Source organism: Bubalus bubalis, chromosome 16 (genome assembly GCF_019923935.1).
Source record: "Bubalus bubalis isolate 160015118507 breed Murrah chromosome 16, NDDB_SH_1, whole genome shotgun sequence".
NCBI classification, from domain to species: Eukaryota; Metazoa; Chordata; class Mammalia; order Artiodactyla; family Bovidae; genus Bubalus; species Bubalus bubalis.
In genome coordinates, this window is record NC_059172.1 from 49,839,018 (window position 1) to 49,859,906 (window position 20,889).

At 45.9% G+C, this 20,889-nt stretch overlaps 1 protein-coding gene across 15 annotated transcripts in view; it reads right to left on the minus strand.

The window, feature by feature from the left end:
• The window catches only part of PLEKHA7 (pleckstrin homology domain containing A7), a 229,650-nt gene that overhangs the window by 78,156 nt on the left and 130,605 nt on the right, over positions 1 to 20,889 (minus strand). For 14 of the 15 annotated variants that reach the window (XM_025266706.3, XM_025266703.3, XM_025266704.3 and 11 more), the window contains one exon: positions 12,170 to 12,256. In XM_025266706.3, the coding sequence (XP_025122491.2) occupies positions 12,170 to 12,256 (87 nt within the window). Of the gene's footprint in view, positions 1 to 12,169; positions 12,257 to 18,232; positions 18,481 to 20,889 lie in introns of those variants that run through there. The other variant, XM_044929577.2, reaches the window with a different exon arrangement.

Consider the following 20,889-nt stretch of genomic DNA (forward strand, 5'->3'; position numbering starts at 1 on the left):
GATCCAGACAGCTGCAGTAAACTGAGGCCTTTTGCCAGAGAAGTGGAGAAACTGATTTGGAGGCCTGGGCCAGGGCCCTGAGGAGATAGAGCTGGAGGATCCAGATGAGGCACAGCCGAGGAAGACGTGTTCTGGAAGTCCGCTCACCAGGCTCACTTTTACAGAGGTGCCAGGAGGGAAAATCCCAGTTTCCACTTTGGAGCTACGCTGCTTCCTTCAAAACCACTGTTATTCAAAGGACAGTGATCCTTCCCACACCCCAAGACAGAGCCGCAACACCCTGCACCGTCAGGAAGTCCTTCGCAGAAACAGCCGTGACCACCGTGCTGTCTGAGCTGTCCTAGCAGCAGGACCACCGTGGCAGGCACCAGCTTTCCAAGGGGCTGGGCCAGGCTGGATGCTTGGCAGCTAGAGGTGCGAGTCCCACCAGGCAGAAAGATCACTGGCTCCTTATCAGCTCAGGCACTCACTCCGGATTCCCCGCCCCCGGCCTCCATCCCAGCCAGACTTTTGTCACTGCTCCCCACTCAGAGAATGTCGCCACACTTAGAGCCCGCACACTGCTGGCAGAGGCTGTGTGCAGCAGAGAGATAACAGCCAACCGGGGGTGGGAAGGGGCTCTGAGAGGCTGCCTTGTCCAGCCCCTGCCTCCAGGCAGAACTATGCCCGAGACGTCTTCCTGGAACCTGGTCTTGCCTGACTTTTCAAATTCCCAGAGGTTGAGACAAGGAAAGCGAAGAGTTCTCGGCTCATCTCAGTTATGGCAGCTACATCTCTAAGCCCAAATTCAGGACACACAGTCCAACAATAAAAAAGGTTTGTTTGGGGTTTTATCAAGTTTAATTGTCTCCCATTTAAGACACTGATATGAGGGTTATTACAGAATACTTGAGAAATACAAGAAAAAAGCTAGAAGCAAAGAAAACTGTAACCATAGTCCTGTTATCCAAAGGAAAATCATTCTTATTACTTGGTATATTTACTTTCTTTCCTTTGTCTTTTTTTGCCACACCACACACATTGCACAATCTCAGTAGCCAGGGACTGAACCTGGACCACAACAGTGAAAGCCCAGAATCCTAAACCAAAAGGATACTAGGAATCTCCCTGGTATATTTACTTTCATTCTTTGTAATATGCTTGGTTTTGGGGGGGGGGGTTTGGGAGGGTGCTTTTTTGTGTTTTTAGATAATTGTGTATCCTAAGTCACTTCAGTTGTGTCCAACTCTTTGCGACCCTATGGACTGTAGCCCGCCAGACTCCTCTGTCTATGGGATTCTCCAGGTAAGAATACTGGAGTAGGTTTCCATGCCCTCCTCCAGGGGATCTCCCTGACCCAGGGATGGAACCCATGTCTCTTATGTCTCCTGCAGTGGCAGGTGGGTTCTTTACCACTAGAGCCACCTGGGAAGCCCAGATAACTGTGATCACATAGCTTTACGATTTTCCATGTTGATTTTTAAAACTTGCTGTAATCTACACATTTTTTTCTTTCTTTTAAACTCATCCATGTCATTTTAAAGGACAGCATCACATTCCATCAACTAGATACGCCGCTGCTCCTCAGTGAGACAAAGAACAGACCATCTGGGTTTGTGATGGCCCAGGAATCCAGGACAGGTAGCCACTTCTGCCATTTCTGCACCTTACAATCTTGAGCTCTAACTATAGTCCTCTTCCTGTATTCTAACCCCATGTCTCCTCCCATACTAGCTTCTGGGATGCTGGCTAGCCAGGGAGCTCTCCAGCCAAAAGTGCAGGAAGAAAGAGGACCTTCCTGCAGCCTTAGGTCGGTGAGGAAAGAAGGTATGACCACCACCTAGACAGCCAGGTATGAATAGATTTCAGCTGGAAAAGGACCAGTTGTGGCCCCAACACTGAACATCAGTGAGGGACACTGAGGGGTGGGTGGGCAGGGAGAAACACATGAAGAAAACCCCGCACTCCATGACTATAGAGACCTCTGCTCAGCAACATCCAGAGAAAGCAGCTTATTAGGAGACAGGACTAAAATCCAAACTAAATCCACCCCAGGGAGGGGACCGTGTTGTCTCTATAAACAGGGAGCATGTCTTCACAGGACTCCCCATTCACACAAAAGAGTCAACCATTACCTGGCAGTTCCTGACCTGGCTCTTTGAAAGAACAAGGTGCACACAGCTACCCACTTGGCCAAGTAACAAGACCTGCATTCAGGGGATGTTCCTCTGAATCTCTTCAGAGTGTCCAATGGTCTCTTAGGTCCTCTGTCTGTGTGTATGTGTGTGTGCTAAGTCACTTTAGTTGTGTCTGACTCTTTGCAACCTATTGACTGTAGCCCTCCAGGCTCCTCTATCCATGGGCTTCTCCAGGCAAGAATACTGGAGTGGGTTGCCATGCCTTCCTCCAGGGGATCTTCCCGACCCAGGGATTGAATCCACATCTCGTGTGTCTCTGGCATCAGCAGGTGGGTTTTATACCACTAGTGCCATCTAGGAAGCCCCTTAGATCCTCCAAGGTTGACTAGACTTACGACTTTCGGAAATCACTAGAAGTGATCTGGAATTTCAACTAATAAAAAAAAAAACCAAACAGTGGTCATGCTTGAGACACTACTTGATATTCAAAAATGAGGATATGATAAAAGACTCAAAAACATTCTTCTTGCATGCCTGAAAAGCTGGCTCCGATGGAAACTTCTAGAGATCTTTTACCACAATAGTCTGAGCAGTGGGAACATCAGTGGTGCATGTGTGTAGCCCATGCACACACAGCTCTGAGACAGCTCTGAGTGGATCCACACTCACTCGGATGTGGGCATTCTGGTTCATCTGCTTCAGCCAGTCGCATCTTACAGGCATGTTCCCCACATAAAAGTCTGACAGGGCAGACACTAACCTGTCCTCATGTTCTCTGACTGAGTTATGCTCCTGACAGGTTTCATTCAAGCAGGGCCCCCTCACCCAGAGAAGAGCCCGTGCCCCTGAGCAGAGCTTCTGTGAAGGTGGTTTGGGTCCCAGGAGCTTGCCCTGAGGCGCATGAGTCACAAGGATCCCTGGAGAGGAGGAAAAAAAAAAAAAAAAAACTGCACACGCTATGGGAAAGCAGACTCCTAGCGTCATTAAATCAAATCTATTAACTTAAAAGCCTGTTTGCCAGGTTTCCGTGCCATCCTGATTCCCAAAGTGCAGTGGGATGCTCTGAACAAAGACTTCTCTTTCCTTGACTTGGGCTACATGAATGCTGATTATTTTGCTGGAGGGGTGTGGGCTGAAGTTCAAAACAGTGAGCTAGGGTTTTAACTGAACTGCCTCTTCTCTGCAAAGAACAAAAGAAGATAGAACCAGACAGAAATCAGTCTGGAGAAGCCCAGGAGGAAAGTGACTTCATTCGACTCTGAACTTCCTCAGCGATTCGTCAGGTGAACCTGGGCAGGAAGTTATTTTCTCTGTCCCTCCATTTACCCACCTACGAAAGAGCTGCTTCTGCCTCCTACGTTCCCAGGAGCAAATGTGTATAACATTGACAGATGTAGTTTAAAAAAAAAAAAAAAAGAAGAAGTTATAAATTCAGAAGCCATTTTTTTCCTTTGGGTCTGAGTTTAGGTGAGTTTGGTCGATGGGCTCCTCAGCTGTGTCTCAGTCAACATCATGAACGGGAGCAGATCACAGCAAGACCCCATTGCTGTTGTAATAGGTAGGTTGCCAGGCCAAGTATCACCAACCCTTAGGGACAGGTGCACAAAGTCAAGCAAGTCCTGTCCAGCACCTGCTGTGTCAGGCCCTTTGCTGGCATTATCTCACTTCCCCCTGCAAAGCCAGTTTTACCTTTTCCATTTTGTCAAAGAGGAAACTGAGGCTTGGAGAGATTAATGACCAGCTCAAGAGAGTAGCTGGATTCCAGAACCTGGACTCTGTCACAGAGATACCACCTGGCAAGTTCCAAGGTTTGGCAGAAATAGGCCTCTGCTCTTCTCAGCCCCAAGACCAATCCCCAATCCAAGAAGACCCTGGGATGGTGGAAAAACCATAAGCCAAGAATAACAGGATCTCAACCATCCTCTGCAGCTTACTGACTCCTCCATGAGTCACACTGCTACTCTGGGCCTCAGTTTCCATTTCTGCAAAATGAGAAAAGAATTCTCATCTCAGAACGTGGTTCTGTGGACAGAAATGATGCTTTGAAAACCATGAAGCATTACATTCAATGAAAAGCACTGTTTGTGACTATTATCAGTGGAGATTCCAGAACATAAATCTCAGGTACACTTTATTATTTCCAAGGCACTCTCTCTTCAGAAGCTCAAGGTACCAAACAATTAACTTCTCAACAGGAATCATTTCCTACAAACAGACTTTTAAACATCTTATCTGGGGCTTCTCTAATGTGTAATGACCCTGTGACTAGGAGGTTGCCCTCCCATTCTTTGCCCAGAAGAAAGATAACATCAAGAGTCTTCAAGGCTATGATAGAAGGTTAGGAAACTATGGGGAATCAGGAATCTCTTACTAGGAAGACATCATTAGATGACATCTGTGCCCCATTAATTCCTAGAGAAACCGGCAACCCAATTCATGCTTTATCTGCAAGGATTCTACATGGAGAACTCAGACAAAATTACTGGGTGCATGAGAAGAGGCACATTCACAAACAACCAGCACAACCAGCACTTTTTATGGCACTCACACCCACCACCTAAGGGGTTTGGGGAAAGCAATACAGAATGAAAAGCAGGAATAAAACAAAGTTCTTGTCCGAAACAGGCCGACACCTCCACACTCCCTCTTCCAAGAAAAAGAGACACTCAGACAGACTGCCAACGCTCCCTGTACACTCCCAACACCTTGGGGGAGGCTGTCTGACAGAGGTTTTCATTCAGCAACTGTGGCCTCATTACTCAACTAAGGCTTTCTGCATTCCTTCCCCGTCCTCCCCAGCTCCTCTCTGGAACACAAGCTCTAGTTCCTCTCCCTACTCTGCATCACTCTGGGAGCCGGAAACCAGCCCACACAGCACCTGGCACCCCTCACCTGGCACAGAAACAACCCAGTGAGCCTCGAAGGCTGCTCTCTCCTGCCTCCAAGCCCAGAGCCCACTCTGCCATGTGAGCCTGGTCCAGTCTTCCGCTGTCCAGGCTCCACGTCTCTGTCTACAAGTGAGAACCAGACTTCGACCTCTGTTTGCCATTTCAGAGATGCAACAATTCTAACCCCAGCCTTTGGTAAGCCCTCTTCTAGTGTATCTCCTCCTCCTGGATTACCAGGCAGTCACTTTACTCACTAAAAAATAGCCTTTTCTGATGGAGATCTGGGTACCTCCAAGGCTAGGAGGAGGTAAAAGAGGAGGACAAGGAGGGAAGTCACAGAAAGACAAAAATCACTGTGCAGGCAGCAGCTCCCCTTCCACACTCAGCGAAGCCACCACCGCAGCATCTCCCTCAGCACAGACAGCCACTGAATTTCCGGTGCCAGTGCCTTCCGAAACAGCAGCATCAAGAGCCAAGCCAACACCCAGATGCCCGAATGAGCTAAGGACACCATCATCACCTCTCCCCTTACCTGTGCTTGTCACCAACACCGTCTCCTAGACCAGGAAGGAAAACTGAACAGTCAAGTTTCTGCTTCTGGCTTGCCAGGTGTTCCCATTTTTCCTCATTTTTCTGCTGCCATGGCAACAAAATGCAACAGGCACAGCTAGTTCAAGACTGCCTGTCTGGAGAGACAAGGTGCTGGCTATATCAGCTGCAGACAGCAACACAGCAGCCTCGCAGCCCAGGGCTCAGCAGATGAGCAATAGGACAGACTCCTTGTTCGAGCTCAGAGTTGTAGGACGCCCTCTCTGCCATCCTGGGCTCTCAATCTCTCACTGCAAGCTTTCACCAACTTGAAACTGCAGAAGAACGAGAAACAGCCATCTCTGGCAGCAGGAGATACCCCAACCCTAGGCATAATCAGCAAATGCCTTGGAGAGTCTTGCCCTGCCACCTGCAAAATGAACCCCCAAAGAGGTCAAAGGTCAGGAAGAGAAGATGTACCTTTAGCAAGGCAGTATCTTTTAAAGTCATATCCTCCAAACACCACTCATGAAATTCTAGGCAATTCCAACTGTTATTTTTTTCCAACACAGTCCAACGAGAAAACGAAGGGCTGCTCAAATCCCAGTGGAAGGACCAAGCTAAACTTACTCAGATGCCCAGAACGACAGGCCAGGCAACGGTCCTCTTCCTAGGTTAGGAAACTCTGAGGTGATCTTAGGGGCCTTACAGCTGGCTTCTGAGCACAGCAGCAGGCTTCTGAACTTCCAGAACACATACTCACTCAAGCAGGCCCCACCTCAACATCAAATGCTTGACAGAGCCTGGAATCAGTGTATACAGCCTGCTGTCAGTCAGCTGCCAGCGTCATGGCTCCGGAATGCTTCTCTCCTCTTCCCTAAGAGCTGCAGAGGCGTCTGTCAGCGGCTTCCTGGGCTTCCCAGCACCAAAGAGAGAATACTCCTGTGCACAGCGCCAGCCACCAAAACCACAGCTGGGAGTTCTCTGCGCCCAGGCTTCCGCCATAGTGTATGAGGGCCCTCGGATGTGGCCCTCTAAGCCACAAGCTCCCAAGAAAATCACCAAAACTCAGGAAAGAGGCCTTCAGAGGAGACCAATTGATCCAGTCATTGGAAATGAGCCCTGTAAACAGGCTTGAGAATGCTTTCTGGAGAAGAGACTTTGAGGGGAAGCTGGTGCCTTTCAAGCAAGCATGAAGCTATTAGATCAAATTTCATTACTGCAAATACAATTACAATTAAAACCTCTAAGTAGCAGTAGCCTACTTAGCCAGCACATTAATGTCTAAGCACAGCCAAGGAAGGGAAATGTCTCTCGAAGACCACTGAAATGAGAGGCAGTATGTATAGCAGTCAGAGGCATAGCATCTGGGGCTAGACTGCCTGGATTCAAATCCTAACTCTGCCACTTATTAACTGTGCAACTTCTGGCAAGACTCAACCTCTCTGTGCCTCAGTATCCATGATAATGATGGTATCTTCCTCAAAGGACTGTTGTGGAAATAAATACATGGAAAGCACCTAGAAAAGTACCTGATAATAAATCAAAGGGGCTCTAGGCATTACCTATAAAATGAATAGTAATATTATTCATGGAAAAAGTCAACTCTTATCCTAAGAAGCAGATGACTTCATTTAGTGTTAAAAATGAGATTCCAGATGTTGAAACAAGAGATGATAGAAAATCACCTCCCTTGAAAATTATGGACTAAGAGAAAATTTGCCTGCCTTTAACTTTTACTCATTGATACAATGCTTGCCTTCGGCAGCCACACAATAGGCATACCCCACTTCCTCCTGCCAGCCCTTCTTGAAGACTTCCAGTATATCCTCCTTCATCTTCTCTCCTACAGAATAAACACAGGACAGGGTTTCCAGACCCCTTACCATAATGGTCCCTCTCCTCAGGGGAATCTCAGTTGCTCAACATCCCTCTTGATATTTAGTACCCAAATCAAAGTGTTTGGGGCTTAGCATATCCTTGGGGATCCATAAACTTGGAATGAATTAATGAAGTAGTCCACAAATATGATGATAAACGAGAACTACTCTCCCCCTTTCTCTACACATTATATTTTTATTAATACAGCCTGGGCTTATATTAGCTCTTCCAAGAGGTATTTCCTATTTGCTTGGGTGTGCAGAAGTCTCCCTTGGGGGTCAGGCTGCAGGACCTGTTGACTGATACCCACGTTCCTTGAGGGTTCTGACAAAGAACTAGGTAGCATAACAGAAGAGGTAAAATGAGAAAACAAACACTCTAGTCATGTAACAAAAGAAGCTCTTCAGCGCCAATCTCAAAAAGTCCCGCTTCTCTTAATAATATATCAGCTCTGTGGATTATTAAGTGTAGTCATTAGTGCTGACCAACAAGTATTTCTGATTCTATTCCCAGATGCCTGGTAGAAAGCACTTCCCTGCCTCTTTGGCATGAGGAGTGGTCACGTGACTTGCAGCCAATGAAATGTGAGTGAACTTTGGTGTGAGAAGTGGTCATTTGACTTGTTGTAGCCAATGAAATGTGAGTGAATGTGCTGGGGCACAGTTTGCCAAGTTTCCTTTTTCTTGCATTTGGCAATCATGGGAGCACAGAGATGCAGGTCCTTCAGTAAAGGTGACAGAGCTGAACCCCTCAGGTGACCTGTGATGGACATGGAGTGAAAGTGAGAAATAAACTTTAAATGCTCTAAGTCACTGAGATATTGTTTGTTGTTGCTGTTACCACAGCAGAGCCTAGGCCATCCTGACTGATTCTGTATTACTAATGCAGAAACTAGAACACTCAGAGTTCACGTCCTCTGGATCTGCCAGATCATAGTTTTCATTTTATTTCTCTTCTCCAAGTTTCTAATCTGTAAGATGGAAAACAATCTTTTGGTGGGCATGTGCCTGGTACACCAAACAGCTCCGGTAAGCCCCACCTGCCAGTGGTCGGGAAGATGGGTTATCTGTTCACATCAGTAATGCTTTAAAGGAAGTCACCATGGAGAATTTTTTTCTTCCTACAGGAGAGAGGATCCCAAGATTACCTGACTAAAATCCAAGATTACCTAAGATTGCCACCGTAGCCCAAAGAATGATGGGTTATCTGAAGGAGACTTAAGGATGAACAGAAGAATCTGGGAGTGATTTAGGGGAGATGGGAACAGCAAGTTATCTAAGTCAGTGGTTCTCAAGCATTTACCAAAATCAGAATCACCTGCAGGCTTGTTAAAACATAGTTTACAGGGATACCACCTCCAAAACCTCTGATTCAGTAGATGTGGAGTAGGGTTTGAGAATCTCCAACAAGTTCCCAGGTGATGCTGGTTCAGATGGCTCTAGAAGGATTCACTCCAAAAAACCAGGGTGGAGGCTCTGATAAGAGAAGTCAATGTGACCTTAACAGATCCTCTTTGGAGAAGGAAAAGAAAAGAGCCAGTTTTTCTTTTTCTACCAATATATTAATCTGAGAGCTGATATAAAAGACACAAACGGTCTCCTTGGTCTTTTTTTATTCCTCTCACCACGTATCACACTACACAACAAAATTAAGCTCCTTCAAGGGAATAAAGCAGAAATTGTATTTGTTAGCACAGTTTTTAAAAGGAATGGTTTCTGTGAAGGGAAATCATGCCTCACTCACCCTCCGGAGCTCCCCCAGGATTTACCTGGAAGTCAAGTCAAGTCTATTTCAGGAGGAAGCAGTTTGGATAATTGGCTGCAATGTCCCTCTCCAACCTTATCTCCTTCACAAACCTCCACTACAAGTCAATCTTCTTGCCAAGGCTGGTCACACTTGACCCTCACACACATGCATGCTTATCTTCTCTTATCTAAATCCTGCCCCTTCCTCCACGTTAGGACCAGACACTTCAAGAAAATCTTCCCTCTCTTTAGTCACCATTACAGACAATCAATCATCAAATCCTGTCAATTTTACCTCCCAAGTAGCTCCAGAATCCACTTGGTGCTCTTCGTTTTTCACTCTAACTCACCTCGTATGGAGTTCCCATGCTCTCCCCTCTTGGTCTTTGAATAACCTTGACTGGACAGATCTCAAAGGCCTTCCACCATCCCCAAGGCCTAAGCCAGGTTAGAACCCTCATTTACCAACTTCCACTGAAGCCTGTGTCCCCTCTATCCGGAACACTGATCACATTTGTGACCTCGTGCCGTCGTCTTCCCCGCTCAGTCGTAAGCTCTTCACAGACAGGCCCACATGCGCCCCGTGCGCTGCTGTCACTGCGCCGGGCAGCGCCCCGATGCAGGCGCCACCAAGTATCCAGGGAATAAGTGCGGCACTCACCACGTCAGTCCACAGAAACCCTCCCTTCCGCTCAATGCCTAAAGCACATTCTGTTTGCTTCAAGGAAATGTCTGACCATAGAGTTGTACCCATCATCTGAGATAAGCAAGCACCCTTTATGACATCCAGGAAATGAGATCTAGAGGGAAAAACTGACCCTTCAAAAGAAGGAATGTCTTTTCCTTGGAAACTGGATGGGACTGAGATTAGCTGTGGAGATATTTTGGTAGGATAAAGAGGCCACCTCCTCAGAAGTAGTCAGGGGATAAAGTCTTCTGTTAACAAGGAGGAAAAGGATGTGTGTGACAGAGGTGTTTAGTGATGGAAAATGTGCGTTTCTCCAGAAGCTCTTATTAAGGCTGGTAACTTCTCAAGCTAAGTGTTCTGATGGATTCTACCAGACCTTTAATAACAACAGGCGCCCGAGTCTCTCAGATGCCTAAGGACCAGGGGCTGAACTCAGTGACCTCCCTAAAGCCTCTGACCTTCAGGATTCTATAAACAAACATTCCAAGCTGGAATTCAGAGAATCCACATTCTGACTTTGTCTTTACACAGCAGTTCTTTTTTGATGTAGGAGATAAGATAATCTTTACCTTGTACCCACTCTTTCTCTAGTAGTATTAATGCTTTCAAAATTAGACATCCCTCCTACCCGCTACAAGCCCCACAGTCTGGCTGTCACGTCCTGTGGGCCACCAGCACCAAAATAATTGAGCACACAGTTTCTGACTAGGGAAAGGCTTAGACTTGACCAAAGAGGTCAGGCTGGGGTGACATTCTGGCTTTTCTACTGCTAGCCAGGCAATTTGGGGCAAGTGACATGACTTTTTCGGGTCTTAATATCTTTCCCTCTAAAATGATGATGGTGGTCTACCTCTCAGGATTATTGTATTAAATGAGATATGCACAGAAAATCCCCCACACAGAGTAGCATGCAGGGAATGCCAGTATGATTATAATTACAGATTTCTGGTTTTAAACGTTTTGTTGGATAATGATTCTAAGCTGAAAACACTGAGATGAAAACACTGAGATGAAATAATATGTTTAGAATTAGCTTCAAAATAATCCAGGGGTGAGGGGGAGGATATAGACAAAATAAAATCAGCCATGTTTTAGAAACTGTTGAAGATAGATAATGAATATATCAGATGATTTATTATTGTATCTCTCTACTTTTGTATATATTTGAAGTTTTCTACCTTAATTTATAAGTGTAAGTACTACAAGAGCAAAACATTGTAAAAATATAAATACTGATAATATAAGATTACATTTGAACATATCCAAGTGACGAAACAGAAGAAAATTGATTTGAAGGTGAGAAAAAAATACTCTTGGAAATTCCCTCTTGGTCCAGTGGTAAGGACTCTGCATTTTCACTGCTAAGGGCTCTGGTTCAATCCCTGGTCAGGGAACTAAGATCCCAACCTGCCTGCCAATGCAAGAGATATGAGACACACAAGGTCGATCCCTGGGTTGGGAAGATCCGCTGGAGGAGCGGGTGGCAACCCACTCCAGTATTCTTGCCTGGAGAATCCCATGGACAGAGGAGCTTGGCAGGCTACAGTCCACAGGGCTGCACAGCCAGATATGACTGAAGTGACTTAGCACGCACACATGCACACATATATATGCATATACATAGGGAAAAACAGAAAGAAAAACCCTTAAAGCCAATGTCTCTATTAGTTTCTCAGACAGAACTGTTTTCTTCAGAGCTGTCTCTAGTGATCAGAATGAAACACAGACACTTGTACATATTTCTCTGCCTTCATTTTTGGGAGAACACATCCCCAAAATGTGTGCATGGGCTGTACTTGACAAGCCCTGGGTGGTAGAACCTGCCTCTGAGCACCCAGAAGCCCTGCTGAAATGGGACTGAGGAGCAAGAAGTTCCTGTGTTAGAAAAGCAAGCACAAAGGACTCAAAATGTTCAGAGACAAAGGGTGCCACCAGCCCTCCTCTCTTCTAAGCCCTGGCTTTGGGCTCCTATGCAAGGCTTCCTCAGAGGCTATACTTACAGTACTTTCAACAACAGGAGAGAGGGTCCTCTCAGAGCCTAACTAGTGTGTAAGGTGATACTTGAGGGGAAAGGGAACTTTGAAGAGGCTCTGACAATACTCATCACAGCACACCCCCCTATCATCTCCCCCTTCCACATCTACCCACTGAGAGAAGTCTAGAGACTGAAAAACAAAATTCTTGAGTTTCACCTTGAAGCAAACAATCCACTCCAAGCCCCTATGTCTGAGAGAGAAAATAGCCCAACAAGCTTTGTTTTGAGCAAATGCCTTTAAGTTCCCAAGCTGTGCCTGAAAAAGGAGAATACACAAATGTACTTACTCTTCTTCTTGAAGAATAAATTCACTATTTTCTGGAGAAAACTGCCCACTCACAGGATGCCTGAAGGCTGTGGTCTGCTGGTTATGGCTAAAAAGAAGGAGAGAGAGATAATGAATGAGAAGTCATGTGAGTGGGAAGGCTCACAGACACAACAGGTCAGTGATGTCTGAAGACCCCTGCTCCTCGCAGACTCCTCCCAGGGTGAGCCCGCCGGCCTTGCCTTGGAGAGACACTCTGTCAGAACCCAGCTGCATTTAAAAACCAAAAACCTCCAGCTCAGGTGCCAAAGCCCACTAAAGACATACAGGGGTTTCAACTGTAGGCAAGTCTTGCCCCCAAGACAACACTGCATCTTAGAGAGACAGTCCATGAAGTGCTTACTCCTACAGACTGACTCCACTCCTACAAATGGACTCACTCAGCGAAAAGTTACTTTAAGACGGCACGAGCTGAGAACAAGAATGAAGGAAAGCAGACGGCACTTTCAACAGCTTCCGAAACCCACGAAGCAGGGCAAGAATTCTAAGAATTAACACCCACCCAGAAAAATCTATCTTCTTAAAATTCTTCTCCCTACTACAGAATGTCTTCACTTCAGTGATGGGATATAAATGTATGGGCATGTCTCTGCAACATGACCTGTACAATTTCAACACTGTGCAGTTTCTATCACCCTTTTGATGTGAGGAGGGATCAGCTTCCACGCTGAGTTGACAGACACAACCAGAGTGTGTAGGTGTTTTGTGTATTCATAAAGGCTGCCTGCTTCTTTGAAAGAAGAGGGAGTTGGCTTTAGAGGCTGCCGTTCTGCTCCATGAATAAACTAATCTAACCTCCTCTTTTTTTCTTTAAAGAATATGATTTATGTTAAAATGTTTTTCTCAACTGCAAAATCATAGTTATTTTAGACATTTTAGAAACTATAGAAAGAAAAAAAGTCACCTGTGATATCACTACCCAGACATATACATCTGGGTATTGTCTCTTTCCTAACTTTTCTTTTTTCCTTTAAATCATTTTATTCTTTTTAATGTGATTTTACTGTGTTTAGAAATCTGTATCCTGCTTTCTTCACATCCAATTAACACAGAAAATTTCCTATGTAATTAAGATGTCTTCATTTGAAATAGGTGAATAATAGTCTTATTTAAGTGTAAAAATTTTTTCATATAATTGTTCAAAAAATGTTTACTGGCCATCTGTGTGCCAGGTGCTGTCTTAGGTCCTAGAGATACAAAGTGAACAAAAAAGTCCTTACACCGTGATGCTTACATTCTAGAAAGATTTACATTCTTCTAATGCTGGACATTTTAGGTGCTTCCCCTATCCCACTCCCCATTATTAATAGTCAATATATCTTTCCATATATGGGCTTTATCTGCAATTCAAATTATCTCCTTGGGTTAAAGTCCCAGAAATAAAATTACTAAACAAAGGGCACGGTCATTTTTTTAAGGCTCCTAATACAGACAGTTAAAATGCTTTTACTGTCAGAGTCAATATATCATCTTAGTTCGATAGTGTTAAGATATCAGTCCCATCTCCAAATTGAGCCCTGACTCATCCCAGACATAAGTAAGTTTAAATGAGCATAGCATAAAGGTTAAAAAAGAAAAAAAAAAAAAAAACCTCTAAGCCCAAGTCTGTCTTACTGTGCCTGGGGCCATCAGGGCATCCTGCGCTGGGTGTCTGGGTAAGGCTGGCACTGAGGTCTGAGCAGCCAGAATCCTAATGAGCCAGATGTGATCAGGCCAGGCTGCTCCCTGGCCCTGCGACCGAACACTACCCCTGGCACCCTCTCAACCCTCCCAACCGCCACCAGCCTCCAAATTCTCAGCTCCTGGTTCCAGGCAAAGCCCTTGGAATCCCATGACCTCATCTGGCTGGCAGCAAGCGGTTCTTCCCAAAAAAAAGCAGAGTTAAGGCATGAGCATCTAAATAAGGGTGAGAAGCAAGCCCCCTTGACATCTATTTCAGAAATCTTTGTATTGCATTCACGGGCTAGGCTTGATTTATACCAGTTTCTTTTGGTCATCTCCATTCACCCTAAAGAAATCCCTAAACACAAGACATCTGAAAAACACCATGGAATTTGAAAACACAAACACTAACTTAAACCTGCCTCATTTCTTTCTGGAGAAAAAACAGTGTTCTGCTCATAATGGGAATAACAATAATTCCTATTCACTATTACCCCTAAAAGAGTCTTTTCTTACATAACTTAGCTATTAGTACCATCAACTCCTGCTTTATGAATGAGGAAATGGCTCAGAGAAGTTAAGTGACTTGCTCAAGGTAACTTTGTCAATAAGCAATAAGACTGGGACATGAATCCAGGTCTTCTATATCTAAATTTGATGCTCTTTGCATAATAACCTGCTGTCCCCTTTCCTCAGAAGTCCGTGGGGCTGGCAGCCTCCTAGGCATGATCAGAAGTCCCTAAAAACAAAGCATGTGAAACAGCATCTACTGCTATTCCCTCTCCCTCCCCACCTGCTTCCTTCCCCTCAGCCCGGGGCCAAGCTTCTGAATGACACCTGTGTGGCACTCAGGCACCCCAAAGGCACCCCCAATCAGCCTTTGGTCCTATCACAAGGTCAGCCTGGTGAATTTGTGGCTGCTGCTGCTACTGCTAAGTCGCTTCAGTCGTGTCCGACTCTGTGCGACCCCATAGATGGCAGCCCACCAGGCTCCCCCATCCCTGGGATTCTCCAGGCAAGAACACTGGAGTGGGTTGCCATTTCCTTCTCCAGTGCATGAAAGTGAAAAGTGAAAGTGAAGTCACTCAGTCGTGTCCGACTCCTAGCGACCCCATGGACTGTAGCCCACCAGGCTCCTCCATCCATGGGATTTTCCAGGCAAGAGTACTGGAGTGGGGTGCCATTGCCTGAGGGAGGCAAAGAGCAAAACTTCTCTGTGCCTGGAGGAGCATTCAGCAAAGACTTCATAAACACTGTACAACTAGAACACCAGCTCCTAGCTAGGCTCCCCATGCTCAACGTGTACCAATTTAAATAGGCCCAGACTCTTGGGTAAACGAATCCTGAGCTGGAAGGTGTGGGCACTATGAAGATTTTCACATTCTAACATAAGAAGAAAGATAGTTTTTTAAAGTGGACAAAAATATAGCTGTCATTTGATCAGACCTTAGAGGGAGCTCCCCAGCCTTTCTTCCCTAATACGGATGCTGCCCTTTTTGCCAAAAATAATTATCAACCACTGCACCATCACCACCATTTCCTGCACTTACATGGAGTTTTAAGTGTGGTCACATTCATCACAGTATTTGACCTGCCCAAGTACCCACTGAGGTGGACAGCACAGATATTTTTATTTCTATATCACGCATAAGGAAATAAAGATCTGGGTTATGGGATGTTACTGGATCACTAAATTTAAAAAAAAAAAGAGGATTCAATACATCTGAGAAAAGAGATGAATCAAAGTACCACCTCCTAAATACTAAGGTCTTAAAAGTTGATGATTTCTGATTAAACCTGCCCAGCCTGCTTATGGCAGAGCTTCTGGTTCAGCACTTTTTGAGCAAAGAAGAGTTAGGTCCTTGAACTATTTCATTTAATCTGCCTGAACACCCAACAGGGCAGGCTGTGTTTCATCAGAGCAAACCACAGGTAAGGAAAGGCCCAGAAAGAGTAAATGACATGCCCTCAATAGTCAACTCCTGTGTTCCTGCCACCCTTCTGATGTCTTTATACCACTCCAGGCTCACCCTCACGAAATGGAGGTTACCTACTGAATGCTGGATCCCCACATCCATTTGAAGACCACAGGGTCCTCGGGCTTTACCTACTGTCCTTGACCCCTCAGCCAAAACTCCAAGCTTGCTCCGTTTCATGATTTTTTATTTTCTAAAACCCATGACGAATCTCATGTCCTATCACCTTGTCTTAAGACACAGTTAGCAGGCACAGACAAATCCCCTGAAATACCTGTTCTTAAACCTGAATTGCCACCTTGCTCCCAGGCAGTGATGGAGATGGCCCGGCCAGGAGCCAGGTGGCTGGTTTCAATGGAGCCCAGAAACTCTCTTCCCTTCATACAAGGGCTTCTGTTGCTCTTCAGAAAGTTACTCAGCAAGTGAGATAGAACACAGCCTAGCCTTTATTCTCAGATCCCACTCTTCCTCCCAGGAACAGTCGTCCAGGTTGAACAGCAGCCAGTGTTGCCTGAGAGAGGACCAGGGAGCACGGAGGGGAGAGGACAATCCCCGTACAGGCAGGCCATGGGTAACCATCCACGTAAACAAGCAGGTCTTGACAAGCCCTGGGCTGGAAGGACTTGGGCTTGGTCCTAAAGAAGTCTGACAGCCAATGCAGGAGACATAAGAGAACAGAGTGAGGACCAGGGAGAACTGCAGGCTGATCTGACTCAGTAGAAGGAAGAGCCCACCACAGACAGGGCGAGCAAAAGGTAAATGAGTCATACAGCTTCTTGCAATGTTTTTCCAAGTTTAATCTTCCATTCATACAGATTTTGACTATAATGTGAACAATGACTCTGGCTGGTTAAACATAAAGGTTCCAATTTAGCACAGCCGTCCTTTCCGGCATGGGGAGAAGTTCTGGGAGTTTATGTGAATGGTGCCCAAGAGTGGGGGTCGGACTAGCCTGATAAATCTACTTTTCTGCCAGTGGTGGTATTGGTATGCTGAGAGTGTGACAGATCTGCTCTGTCAGCACCAGCTCTTATCTGGCCCCTGCTGTAAAGAGGAAAAGAAACAGCTTAAAATGTAAGGAAAGTATCCAGCCTCAGAGCTCAGAGGGACTCTATCAAGGCTCTCTTCTCATTGGTATGCTCGGCAGCAGCTCCCACTCTGGCCCTTCTGGCTCCTCAACACAGCTCCCAGATTACTGTAAAAGGGTCACCCTGCAGACCTCAAGCCACGGTCAGCACTGCCTCCAGGCTTGTTAAGGCCCTTACTATCTTTGTTCTAAATCCCAGTGTCTCCAGGAAACCACGGCTCCGGGTCACAAAATAGTGCTCCTAGTTAGGTCCCCAAATTGATAATACAAACTCCAAAAACGTTAAGAAACTGCCTCCCTGCCTTCAGCTTCCATCTGGGCTGCAGAATAAAGACATAGTGGCCAAGAGTCCCGATGGCATCTCTACAGTCCCTCAACATTTCTCAGGCAACTTTTGTTCTCTTTTACTTAACACTTTTACAGAATTGCTCATTTAGCACAAAGTGTCACTGCTATTCATGTGGCATTTCCTAACGGGGGCTTAGGAGGTTACTGATGTGGTCTCTGGAGCTTGCGCTGTTTTGAAAATGTCAAGCAGCTCTCTGCACACCAGCATGACTCTGACAGGCCCTTCTTCCAGAAACATGGGAAGCAGGCCTTGACAAGCCAACAGATAGTCCCCATCCTCTCTCCAAGTGAGTGCCATCAACCTCCTTCAATATCCACCCTGGGCACCACATCAGTCCAGAGTCCTGGGGTCAGAAGATCTGGGTGTAAACCAGAACAAGACACCTCAGGTCTCTGAGCCTCAGTTCTTCCATTTACACACAGGGAAATGTTGTTGTGAGGATATATGAAAGGGCATCACACAATGCCTGGCATACAGAAGGTATTCAATTAACGTCCATTGAACCTGGCTGTGTCTTGACAATGGCGGTAACCAACAGGCATCTAAATTGGAACAGGGCAAAACCAGAATGAGTCTCCTTGCCTCACTCCCACCAAACCCAATAATCTTCCCTCCAGGTTTCCCTTTGTCCACTAACAGCATCACTACTCAACAACCTAGGAGGCATCCTCCACTCCTACCTTAACCTCCACATGTCATATATTAGCAAGTCCTGCTGCCTCCATCTAGAAAACATACTCTGAATCCATACACTTCCATGTTTACAGCCACACCCTAGTCATCACAGCAGCCACCTAACTGCTCTTCCTGCTCCCACTCTGGCCTCTATACCATCCGTCATCCTCACTGAAAGCCTGATGGATCTTTTAAAATGTCAGATAACACACACTTCCCCTTTAAACCGTACAACAGCTCCACATCACCCATAGAGTTAAAATTCAAGCTCCTTACCTTGGCTTCCAAGATCCCAGGTGATCTGGCCCCTGCCTAGCCCCATGCTTTTCCTACACCACTCTCCTTCTTCCCTACCCTGCTCCAGCCACACTCATCGCCTTTCTGCTCCCTGAACACCAAGCTCTTTCCTACTTAACAACCTTTGTACTGGATGCTCTTTCCCCTGTACTTAACTGGTTCCTTGCCATTCAGCAGAATTATCATCTCAGAGCCCTTCCCAACCACCCACTGAAGTAGTAGCTCCCAGTCATATCACATCATCCTATTTTAATTATTACTGTTATTTTTCTTACTGATGATCATCAGTATCCCTGACTAATGGTGTATTCCAGGAGAGTAAGGACCTTGCCTGTCTTTTTACTGCTATTATCAGCCCATAACAGAGTCCAGCTCTGTTATATGTGCTGAATGAATGAATGAGAAATAATGACTAAGGAAACTCCTACTTTAAAGTGAGGTCATGCCTCCAAATAGGCTAGCTAACCTTATAGAAGTCTGGACTCGGGTCACAAAATGACAAGAACTTGAAGGGTCATAAGCCATCCGAAGGCAGTTGCTTCTGCTCTTACTACCTGAGGAAGGATGCATCAGAGACTGGCATGCTAAAATCGCTTCATCCTTGGCTCTCTCCCAACTGTGTTACAATATAATTTGGAGAAATTAACCCTCCCCTGCAACCCCCTCTACCACCCCTGCAAAGGAGAAGGAAGAACACTCAGCAGAGAGAATCAAAGCATGGAATGCAAACACCCCGGAGGCAATTACTAGGTGATTAAAAACACAGAGGAGGACAATACAAACATCACCTGTATCTCCTTTTTGTGAACTGGGAGATTATTTGGTGTGAAACCTGCAATTTGGTGATGATTATACACTCTCAAATTGCTTTCTACTATTTCATTGGTGTTTGCTCTCCTCCCCCTCTCCCCTAGCTCAAGTTAAGATCCTAAGTTAACCGCAGGGCTGGGAGCAGCTCTTCACTGATTTCTAATGTATCCCCCACAGCACAGAACAGCAATGCCATGGAGCAGGCTCTTGAACTCTTTTATCTCACCAGCCAGAGCACAAACTCACACCACCTTCAGGAAGAGGCTGTGCAGAACCCATCTTACTTTCTGATTTCAGCAGCCCAACATATCACACATGCCCCAGAGAGAGTGGGGGAGGCCAGGGCCCCCAGGCCCTGATGAAGATCCTACACCCAGGCTGGGAGAGTCCACCAGCCCTGGGGAGCGTGGCACAGACCAAGGAAGGGCTTTCCCCATCCCCACGATGTCCATGCTTGACTCACACCCAGCTAGGCAGAGACATGAAATTCAGCCAACCCTCAGACCCAACACCCTGAGGGGTAGTTAGGACCCGCTCTCCTCACCTAAAAGTGCCAAAGGGGGCTAAGCCCAGCGCAGACAGAGCTGGGCTCAAGGGAGTCACAAAATTAATGGAGTGAACTGAAAGCTCTCAAATCTTGCAAGAGGGAGGGGTCTTCTTCCCAAATACTGAATTTAACAGACTGAAGTCTTCCGGCAAAATTTGAAAAGTTCTGTATTTCATTAGGCTCTCCAAGTGTTTTCAGATGCATTCAGTGGCCAATTCATTTCATAAATTACCTCTTCTGACCCAGTAACCCACACTGCAAGCCTCTCTTCTCCCCGAGCCCCCACATAGGGCTCCAATACTTAGGACTGCTGGTTTAATAGGAAGTTTTAATTGTGGCTCCACAGGACTTCAATAACCATGAAAAGACTAAAGCCCAACTCCTGACTGAATGAAGAAATCAAACCCAGATTGCCTCCCTCTCCTAACTTTTTTTTTTTAAAGCAAGTTGGCAGAGAAGCAATGTAATGGGAGTGAAGAGACCAGTTCTGTTACTACCAACTAGTTTTACGCCCCTGAGCAAACATACAATCTTGCTGGGTTTTAGTTTCCTCATCTGTCCATTGATGGGGTTAGACCCTCCACCTGGAGAAGCCACCTGAGGCCTCCAAAGCATGAACCCCAGGTTATTCAGAGTCGTACATGCTGGAGTTCAAACCCCAGCTCTGCCGCACACTGGAGGTGTACGACCTTGAAGGAGTTAAAGACCTTTCCGAGTGTGTTGGTTTCTTTATCTGTAAAAAGAGGAGCCAACTCCAATTCTGCGAGACTGTTAAAAAGAGCACTCACTGATAATGTGCCTGCCCCAGAGCAGACACTCAACCTTCAGTTCCTGTCATATTTTTCTTTTGCTAGCTCTAAATCTCCACTCTAACAGAGTTGTTTTGGCTTTTTCTATTTTACAAGCTTCAGTATTATTAGCCTGGCTAAAGAACACTTTTTTTTTCCCTTTGAGTTAAGGCAAAACACTCAGCCTCCTGTTTAAACTTAAACTCCCTCACCAAGCCAAGTAGTTTAAGATCAATAAGCACATTCCTTGAGCCACACTTCTGTCCTTCACTGGTTGGAGCCCTATGGCTCAGAAAAAAGTGAACGTTAGTCGCTCAGTCATGTCTTACTCTTTGCAACCCCACAGACTGTAGCCCACCAGGCTACTCTGTCCATGGAACTCTCCAGGTAAAAATACCGGAGTGGGTTCTTCGGTGGGTTCTCTATTCCCTTCTCCAGGGAGATTTTCCTGACCCAGAGATCAAACCAGGGTCTGCTACACTGCAGGCAGA